The sequence below is a fragment of the Lethenteron reissneri genome, unplaced genomic scaffold (assembly GCF_015708825.2).
Source record: "Lethenteron reissneri isolate LAM-NWPU_2019-01 unplaced genomic scaffold, ASM1570882v1 scaffold_1926, whole genome shotgun sequence".
NCBI lineage: Eukaryota > Metazoa > Chordata > Hyperoartia > Petromyzontiformes > Petromyzontidae > Lethenteron > Lethenteron reissneri.
In genome coordinates this window covers 1-9829 of record NW_026891692.1, presented here as the reverse complement: position 1 = coordinate 9829, position 9829 = coordinate 1, and the positions used below count along the sequence as shown (strand labels likewise).

General features: G+C 53.3%; 1 protein-coding gene across 1 annotated transcript; it reads right to left on the bottom strand.

Moving 5' to 3' along the window:
* Positions 1–4405: 4405 nt before the first annotated feature.
* On the bottom strand, positions 4406–7234 carry LOC133339581 (taperin-like; the record flags this gene model as incomplete). The annotated part of the gene is given in 5 exon segments (XM_061547693.1): positions 4406–4955; positions 5023–5198; positions 5201–5681; positions 6139–6353; positions 6356–7234. Coding segments are annotated over 5 exon segments (1875 nt in total), but the record flags the coding sequence as incomplete, so codon positions are not given.
* Positions 7235–9829: the final 2595 nt, after the last annotated feature.

Sequence of the window (9829 nt, the reverse complement as noted above, 5' to 3'; positions counted from 1 at the left end):
AGTGTTAGTCTATGGGCAGTGTTAGTCTATGGGCAGTGTTAGTCTACGGGTAATGTTAGTCTCGGGTAGTGTTAGTCTATGGGCAGTGTTAGTCTATGGGTAATGTTAGTCTATGGGTAGTGTTAGTCTATGGGTCAGTGTTAGTCTATGGGTAATGTTAGTCTATGGGTAGTGTTAGTCTATGGGCAGTGTTAGTTATGGGTAATGTTAGTCTATGGGTAGTGTTAGTCTATGGGTCAGTGTTAGTCTATGGGTAATGTTAGTCTATGGGTAGTGTTAGTCTATGGGTAATGTTAGTCTATGGGTAGTGTTAGTCTATGGGTAGTGTTAGTCTATGGGTAATGTTAGTCTATGGGTAGTGTTAGTCTATGGGTAATGTTAGTCTATGGGTAGTGTTAGTCTATGGGCAGTGTTAGTCTATGGGTAATGTTAGTCTATGGGTAGTGTTAGTCTATGGGCAGTGTTAGTCTATGGGTCAGTGTTAGTCTATGGGCAATGTTAGTCTATGGGCAGTGTTAGTCTGTGGGCAATGTTAGTCTATGGGCAGTGTTAGTCTGTGGGCAGTGTTAGTCTATGGGTAATGTTAGTCTATGGGCAGTGTTAGTCTATGGGCAGTGTTAGTCTACGGGTAATGTTAGTCTATGGGTAGTGTTAGTCTATGGGTAATGTTAGTCTATGGGTAATGTTAGTCTATGGTAGTGTTAGTCTATGGGCAGTGTTAGTCTATGGGCAGTGTTAGTCTAGGGTAATGTTAGTCTATGGGTAGTGTTAGTCTATGGGTCAGTGTTAGTCTATGGGTAATGTTAGTCTATGGGTAGTGTTAGTCTATGGGCAGTGTTAGTCTATGGGTAATGTTAGTCTATGGGTAGTGTTAGTCTATGGGTCAGTGTTAGTCTATGGGTAATGTTAGTCTATGGGTAGTGTTAGTCTATGGGTAATGTTAGTCTATGGGTAGTGTTAGTCTATGGGTAGTGTTAGTCTATGGGTAATGTTAGTCTATGGGTAATGTTAGTCTATGGGTAGTGTTAGTCTATGGGTAGTGTTAGTCTATGGTAATGTTAGTCTATGGGTAGTGTTAGTCTATGGGTAATGTTAGTCTATGGGTAGTGTTAGTCTATGGGTAATGTTAGTCTATGGGTAGTGTTAGTCTATGGGTAATGTTAGTCTATGGGTAGTGTTAGTCTATGGGCAGTGTTAGTCTATGGGTAATGTTAGTCTATGGGTAGTGTTAGTCTATGGGTAATGTTAGTCTATGGGTAGTGTTAGTCTATGGGCAGTGTTAGTCTATGGGTAATGTTAGTCTATGGGTAGTGTTAGTCTATGGGCAGTGTTAGTCTATGGGTCAGTGTTAGTCTATGGGCAATGTTAGTCTATGGGCAGTGTTAGTCTGTGGGCAATGTTAGTCTATGGGCAGTGTTAGTCTATGGGCAGTGTTAGTCTATGGGTAGTGTTAGTCTGTGGGCAGTGTTAGTCTATGGGCAGTGTTAGTCTATGGGCAGTGTTAGTCTGTGGGCAGTGTTAGTCTATGGGTAATGTTAGTCTATGGGCAGTGTTAGTCTATGGGCAGTGTTAGTCTATGGGTAATGTTAGTCTATGGACAATGTTAGTCTATGGACAATGTTAGTCTATGGACAATGTTAGTCTGTGGACAATGTTAGTATCATCTTCGCTGAACCTCATCATGGCTTAACAACCTCACCACCACCATCACCACGAGACGCCCACACGAGCCCGACCAGCCTGGAGGGCACCGCCCCTGGGTGGGGTGGTGGGCGGGGGGTCGCTCGCACAAAGCCGGCAGGCGATCTAGGCAAGGCCGCGGCGTCTCTGTGGCCTACTAAATAGCCGTTGAACCACGTGGGTGGGTGGACACGCTGTTCAATTTGCTATTGGCTTGGCATCTTCTTGGTTCTTTCGGTAAAGTCATGACGTAGAAGGGAAGTAATAAAATAAAAAAAATAAAACATAATAAAATTATTCTCACAACGTTTCGGCCACAACGCAAGCAGCCGTCCTCAGGTGAAAACCAGGTCCGTCGAGGCGACAGAGTCTGAATGTGTCGCTTCGACGGACCTGGTTTTCACCTGAGGACGGCTGCTTGCGTTGTGGCCGAAACGTCGTGAGAATAATTCTATTATGTTTTATTTTTATTATTTTATTACTTCCCTTCTACGTGACTTTACCGAAAGAACCAAGAAGATGAATCCCTGCAGTCACGAAAGCTTTAAATCAAAATATTGGCTTGGCACTTGCCACAGTTGTGAATTGATTGTGAATTGATGTATTGTGAATTGATTGTGAATTGATTCATTGTGAATTGATTCATTGTGAATGAATGATTGTGAATTGATTCATTGTGAATTGATTCATTGTGAATGAATTGTGAATTGATTTAATTGTGAATTTATTGTGAATTGATTCATTGTGAATTAATTGTTAATTGATTTCATTGTGAATTGATTGTGAATTGATTCATTGTGAAGTGATTCATTGTGAATTAATTGTGAATCGATTTCATTGTGAATTTATTGTGAATTGATTCATTGTGAATTAATTGTGAATTGATTCATTGTGAATTCATTGTGAATTGATTCATTGTGAATTGATTCATTGTGAATTAATTGTGAATTGATTTCATTGTGAATTTATTGTGAATTGATTCATTGTGAATTAATTGTTAATTGATTTCATTGTGAATTTATTGTGAATTGATTCATTATGCTTTAATTGGCACTGCTAAAGTTGTGAATTAATTCATTATTAATTGGTTGTAAATTTGATTTTGTTTTTTAATTGGCAATGTCAAGTTGTGAATTGATGTATTGTGAATTGATTGTGAATCGATTTATTTTTGGCTTGGCACTGCCAAGTTGTGAATTAATTGATTGTGAAGTTATATTCTTGTGAATTGATTGTGAACCGATTTGGAATTTACTTCTTGCGAATTTATTGTGAACTGATTGTGAATCCATGTATTTTTAAATCCTTTATATTAAGTTTGCTTGCTTTCGACCGTGCAAATCTTTCGGTCGTTTTTAACCCACTTCCCGTGATCCAATCGAGCCGACATGTTGCACACAGACTCGTTGTGCGTGACAATTAATGTTCGTGAAAAATTTTTCCCAAAATTTTACACTTTTTAGGAAAAAATAAATAATATTTAATTACCAATTGCTTAATGGTGGCAGGCAATCATCTGACCCATAGGTGGCAGCCATCTCAAGCCAGAGGACGAGAGGACTCTAGCCGCCACGCTATAAAGGATTTATAGTGAAAAACTTAGTTTTTAACTGGTTATACTTTGGCTCGGCACTGCCAAGATTTTTTTTTTCATTCATTTCTTTGCGAACGTGTCGGCAAATCTCAAAAAGCCCCCTTCGATCAAGGATCAACTTGCCAAGACCACGGCAAACACTCGAATCCCGTTTGCGGCCCACCAACCCTGCAACCCGCCCCGGGCCATCCTCCCTCCCACGTCTAGGTCGGCTCGGCCTTAAATGAGCACTGCACCTGGTGAGCGACACTGCAAAGTTGGACGTGCAAAGCTGCGATGCAGCACGTGGGGTGAGTGTGGCTGCAGTGGGTGTGGTGAGTGCGGCTGCAGTGGTGAGTATGGTGAGTGTGGTGAGTGTGGTGAGTGCGGTTCCAGTGGTGAGTGTGGTGAGTGCGGTGAGTGTGGTGAGTGCAGTTGCAGTGGTGAGTGTGGTGAGTGCGGTGAGTGTGGTGAGTGCAGTTGCAGTGGTGAGTGTGGTGAGTGCGGTGAGTATGGTGAGTGCGGTGAGTGTGGCGAGTGTGGTGAGTGCAGTTGCAGTGGTGAGTGTGGTGAGTGCGGTGAGTGTGGTGAGTCCAGTTGCAGTGGTGAGTGTGGTGAGTGCGGTGAGTGCGGTTGCAGTGGTGAGTGTGTGGTGAGTGTGGTGAGTGCGGTTGCAGTGGTGAGTGCGGTGAGTGCGGTGAGTGCGGTTGCAGTGGTGAGTGTGGTGAGTGTGGTGAGTGTGGTTGCAGTGGTGAGTGTGGTGAGTGCGGCTGCAGTGGTGGGCGTGTGGTGAGTCTGTGTGGTGAGTCTGTGTGGTGAGTGAGTGGTGTGTGTGTGTGGTGAGTCTGTGTGTCTCTGTGAGGTGAGTCTAAGGTGAGTCTGTGTGGTGAGTCTGGTGGTGAGTCTGTGAGGTGAGTCTGTGTGGTGAGTGAGTGGTGTGTGTGGTGAGTCTGTGTGTCTCTGTGAGGTGAGTCTGTAAGGTGAGTGAGTCTGTGTGGTGAGTCTGTGTGTGGTGAGTCTGTGTGTCTCTGTGTGGTGAGTGAGTGGTGTGTGTGTGGTGAGTCTGTGTGGTGAGTCTGTGTGTGGTGAGTGCGGCTGCAGTGCTGGGCATGGGGTGAATGCGGCTGCAGTGCCAAGTCGCGCCCCTCTCACCTTCTTGTTGCGGGCACCGGACAGGAGGCAGGACTTGCTCAGGCGCTGGTAGCCGCCGATCACCTCGATCTCGTCGGCCGGCGGGAACCGCTTCTTTACCAGCTGACCGAGCGGCGTGTGGGTGTTCTCCAACACCCTCGGCGTCGGCGTCCCAGCGTCCACCTCGGCGCGACCCGCGTCCGGGACCGCCGGCTTCCGCGGCGCCGGCGTGATCCGGTAGGAATTGCCCGGCTCCTTGGTAATGGTGGCACCCCCCGATGCCCTGTTGCCGATGCCGCTTGATGCGGATGCCCGGGCTGTCCCGGTCCTAGGATCACGTCGTCGATGTTCGACTTGGGCAGCGGCGCGTCCCGCCGCGTCTTCCGCGGCGTAGGCCGGGGAAGGCCCGAGGGGGCTCCTGGCGGGCGGAGGGGAGGCCGGAGGGACGGGCGAAGGGGCCGCCGACGCCGACGCCGAACGGCCCGACGGAGGTGACAGCGGCGCGCGGTGCGGCAGGGGCGGAATGGCGGCGGCCGGCCGCCGAAAGGTGGGGGACGAGACGACGGGCGGCCTGGGAGAAAGGGGAGGAGGCGGTGGCGATTCCGGCACCGGGGCGGCAGCTGTCGGCGCAGACTTGCCGTTCGGCCCGGGGTTCGAGTCGGGCATCGGCTCCCTGCCCGCGCGTCGGCGGTCCGTTCGGCGGCCGCGGCGACCGCCGCCCCCCGGCGGGCTGGCGGGGCTTGGGGATGACGGTGATGGAGTAGCCGGACTCGCGGCGGAGAATGTTGAGGGCCTGCGCCTGCCTGTCCCCGGACGAGGCCACGTCGGCCGGTCCGGTCGTACCGCCGGACGGATCTCAAAGTTGGGCCCCGACAGGACGCGGGGGCCGCGTGCCGTGGGCGACGGCAACAGCGGCGGGTCGGGGCCTCGCACCGAGGACGAGGAGGTGGAATGGAGGCCGAGGGAGGTGGATGTCCAGGATTTCGAGCCCTGGGTCGTTGCGGGCGGCGACGCTTTGGCGGGCGACGCCGGCGGCGGCGGCCGCGGCAGCTCGTAGCTCCGGACCGTCGGGGATTTTGGCCTCGTCGCCGAACCGGCACCGCGCGGCCCGGGCCTACCGCCGGGAAGCGACGGTTTGAGCCGATCCGGCGACCTCGGGGAGGCGTTCCCGGCGGACGCGGCCGGCGGGTGCAGGCCGGCGATCTTCTCCGGGTGCACGGTGAACGAATTCTTTGACCGCGGCGTGAAGGGGCTGCCCCTCCTCGGCGGCGCCGTCGCGAGGCGAGACGAGGCCCGGCTCCCGGCCCGTGGCGCCGTTGGCCAGGAAACCCTTCCGAGCGGCCCCCGCCGGGCGACGGCGGCGGCGGGCAGCAGCAGCGGCGGCGGCGGCGGCAACGTCGGCCGAGAACGCGGGCGGCTCGCCGCGACCGTGGCGGACTTGCGAGCGCGCGGGGCCCCGTCCGGCGAGCCGTGCCGCTTGCCCCGGGGCGTCCCACCCCCCCCCGCCCCCCCGCTCGTCGTCGCCCCCCTCAGCAGGTCGTCAGCGCTGGCCGACCGCCTCGGCCCCCACGTGTTGCCGGCTCCCTGGAGCGGCCGCGGGGCCCGTCGAACCTCGACAGGAGGCTGCTGACGCGGCCCTGGAGCGTGAAGCCGCCCCCCCAGTCGTTGCTGTCGGCGGGCGAACGGGCCTCCTCACCGTCGTCCCGACCGTCGCGGATCACCAGGACCTCCCGGGCATTGATCGTGGCCGTGACCGGAGGGCCGCCGGCGCTGGCAGCGGCGGCCGACCCGCCGCCGGCACCGCCGGTTTAGTCCGCTGCAGGTAGTAGTCCGGGTCGGACTCGATGATGATGATGTTGTCGGCACGGATGGTGCGGATGCCCGGGATGTGGCTGTAGAGCTCCAGCAGCGGGTCCTGGGCCGGCGAAGAGGCCCGCGCGGCCCCCGGGCCCAGGCGAGGCCGCCGGCGGTGGAGCGCCGGTCTCGCTCGCGCGTCACGAAGGGGTTCTCGCGTACCGGACGGAGCTTCTCCTGCAGAACCAGCACCTCGCTGGCACCGCCGGCGCCATCCGACGCGCCCGTCGAATCGTGGTCATCGTGGTGGTGGTGATGGTGGCGGTGAACGTAGTGGTTGTCCTGATGTTGGTGGTGTTGGTGGTGGTCGTTTCCTGTTGACGATGCTGCTGCTGATGATGATGATTCTGCTGCTGATATTGCTGCTGCTGATGATGATTCTGCTGCTGGTATTGCTGCTGCTGATGTTGCTGCTGCTGATGCTGCTGCTGAAGCTGCTTCTGCTGCTGATGTTGCTGCTGATGATGATGCTGCTGCTTCTGTTGCTGCTGATGCTGCTGCTGATGTTGCTGATGCTGCTTCTGCTGGAGGTGGTGGTTTTCCTGTTGACGCTGCTGCTGATTCTGGCATTGCTGATGCTGCTTCTGCTGCTGCTGCTTCTGCTGCTGCTGATGCTGCTTCTGCTGCTGCTGCTTCTGCTGCTGCTGATGAAGGTGGTGGCTCAAGATGTCGGGCACCCCCTTCCTCCTCCTGCGGTCCAGGAGTTCACGTTTCCACAGCGGCTGCTGCTGTTGCTGTGGGGTCATCTCCTCCACAGCGTCCCGCGGCCGGAGAGACATCGTGATGTGTCTACCCGTGTGTGTGTCTCAGTGTGTCTCCCCGTGTGTGTCTCACTGTGTCTCAGTGTGTGTCTCTCAGTGTGTGTCTCCGTGTGTCTCTCACTGTGTCTCGGTGTCTCAGTGTGTGTCTCTCAGTGTGTGTCTCCGTGTGTCTCAGTGTCTCTCTCCGTGTCTCAGTGTCTCAGTGTCTCTCTCCGTGTCTCAGTGTCTCAGTGTCTCTCCCGTGTCTCAGTGTCTCTCTCCGTGTCTCAGCGTCTCCGTGTCTCCATGTCTCAGTGTCTCCGTCTCTCCGTGTCTCAGTGTCTCAGTCTCTCCGTGTCTCAGTGTCTCTGTCTCCCCGTGTCTCAGTGTCTCTGTCTCCCCGTGTCTCAGTGTCTCTCTCCGTGTCTCAGTGTCTCAGTGTCTCCCCGTGTCTCAGTGTCTCTCTCCGTGTCTCAGCGTCTCCGTGTCTCCATTTCTCAGTGTCTCCGTGTCTCCGTGTCTCAGTGTCTCAGTGTCTCCGTGTCTCCGTGTCTCCGTGTCCCCGTGTCTCAGTGTCTCAGTGTCTCTCCCCGTGTCTCAGCGTCTCAGTGTCTCTCTCAGTGTCTCAGCGTCTCAGTGTCCCCGTGTCTCCATTTCTCAGTGTCCCCGTGTCTCCGTGTCTCAGTGTCCCAGTGTCTCTCTCCGTGTCTCAGTGTCTCTCTCCGTGTCTCAGTGTCCCCATTTCTCAGTGTCCCCGTGTCCCCGTGTCTCCGTGTCTCAGTGTCTCAGTGTCTCTCTCCGTGTCTCAGTGTCTCTCTCCGTGTCTCAGTGTCCCCGTGTCTCCATTTCTCAGTGTCCCCGTGTCTCCGTGTCTCCGTGTCTCAGTGTCTCAGTGTCTCTCTCCGTGTCTCCGTGTCTCAGTGTCTCTCTCCGTGTCTCAGTGTCCCCGTGTCTCCATTTCTCAGTGTCCCCGTGTCTCAGTGTCTCAGTGTCTCTCTCCGTGTCTCAGCGTCTCTCAGCGTCTCAGTGTCTCCGTGTTTCCGTGTCTACGCGACTTCCCCACTGCTCTCTGAGTTTCCGCGTTCCGGCCTCAATAAAGTTACTGCCCCTCCGTGTCTCTCAGTGTCCCCGTGTCTCTCTCCGTGTATCCGTGTCTCTCCCCGTGTCTGTCCCCGTGTCTCTCAGTGTCCCCGTGTTTCTCCCCGTGTCCCCGTGTCTCCGTGTCTCTCCCCGTGTCTCCGTGTCTCTCCCCGTGTCTCCGTGTCTCTCCCCGTGTCTCCGTGTCCCCGTGTCTCTCCCCGTGTCCCCGTGTCTGTCTCCGTGTCTCCCCCCGTGTCTCCGTGTCTCCGTGTCTCTCCCCGTGTCTCACCTTGGGTGACGCGTACTCCCACAGCGTCCGCTGTCTCTCCCGTGTCTCTGTGTCTCTCCCCGTGTCTCTCTCTGTGTATCTCCCCGTATCTCTCCCCGTATCTCTCCCCGTGTCTCTCTCCGTGTCTCTCCCCGTGTCTCTCTCTGTCCCCGTGTCTCTCAGCTAAAAAGGAACTCTCCCAACACGACCGCCACCGCTCCCCGGCGTCACGTGACACGCCTCGTGACGTAGGCGGCGGGCGCGTGAAGCCAGAGGGCCGCCATGTGCAATCGACAACAACCTCAACAACAACATCAACAACATCATCAACAACAATATCAACAACAAACAAGAACAAAAACATTTTGACTTGCAGGAATTCATATTCTTGGTTCTTTCCATAAAGTATCCTAGATAGAAAATTTAAAAAAATATATCTTTTTTTTTTAATTTCATTGAAAATTATTATTTTAAATTGATTTTTATCATTTTTTATTTTTTTATCTACGTGACTTTACCGAAAAAAACTTTCGTGACTTGCAGGCATTCATATTCTTGGTTCTTTCCGTAAAGTCTCCTAGATAGAAAATAAAAAAAATTTAAATATCTTTTTTTTAAAGAAATTTCATTGAAAATTATTATTTTAAATTTATTTTTATCTTTTTGTTTATCTACGTGACTTAACCGAAAAAACTTTCGTGACTTGCAGGCATTCATATTCTTGGTTCTTTCCGTAAAGTCTCCTAGATAGAAAATAAAAACAAATAAATATCTTTTTTTATTTTAAAGAAAATTTCATTGAAAAGTATTATTTAAAATTTATTTTTTTATTTACGTGACTTTACCGAAAAAAAATAAAGATTAACAACAATAACAACTACGCATGGTGTGGGGGATTAGTGGGGTGTGAAATCCGATGAGCTATAAAGCTCTGTTGGGGGGGGGTGGGAGGGGGTCGGTAAAGCCACGCCCCCTGCATTGTGGATGACGTCACTTGCTAAGCCACGCCCCCTGTATTGTGGATGACGTCACTTGCTAAGCCACGCCCCCTGCATTGTGTATGACGTCACTTGCTAAGCCACGCCCCCTGCATTGTGTATGACGTCACTTGCTAAGCCACGCCCCCTGTATTGTGGTTGACGTCACTCGCTAAAGCCACGCCCCCTGCATTGTGGATGACGTCACTTGCTAAGCCACGCCCCCTGTATTGTGGATGACGTCACTTGCTAAGCCGCGCCCCCCTGCATTGTGTATGCGTCCACTTGCTAAGCACGCCCCCCTCGTATTGTGGATGACGTAACTCGCTAAGCCACGCCCCCTGCATTGTGGATGACGTCACTTGCTAAGCCACGCCCTCTGCGTGTCACCACCAGCAGTGAGTCGACGCTTCCCCCCCCGTGCCAATATGGCAGCCGTGGGGGGCGGAAACTGCCGGGGTGGGGGTGGGGTTGTGGGGAGGGGTGGTTGGGGGGTGGGGGGGGTGGTGTGGGGTGGTGGTGGGGA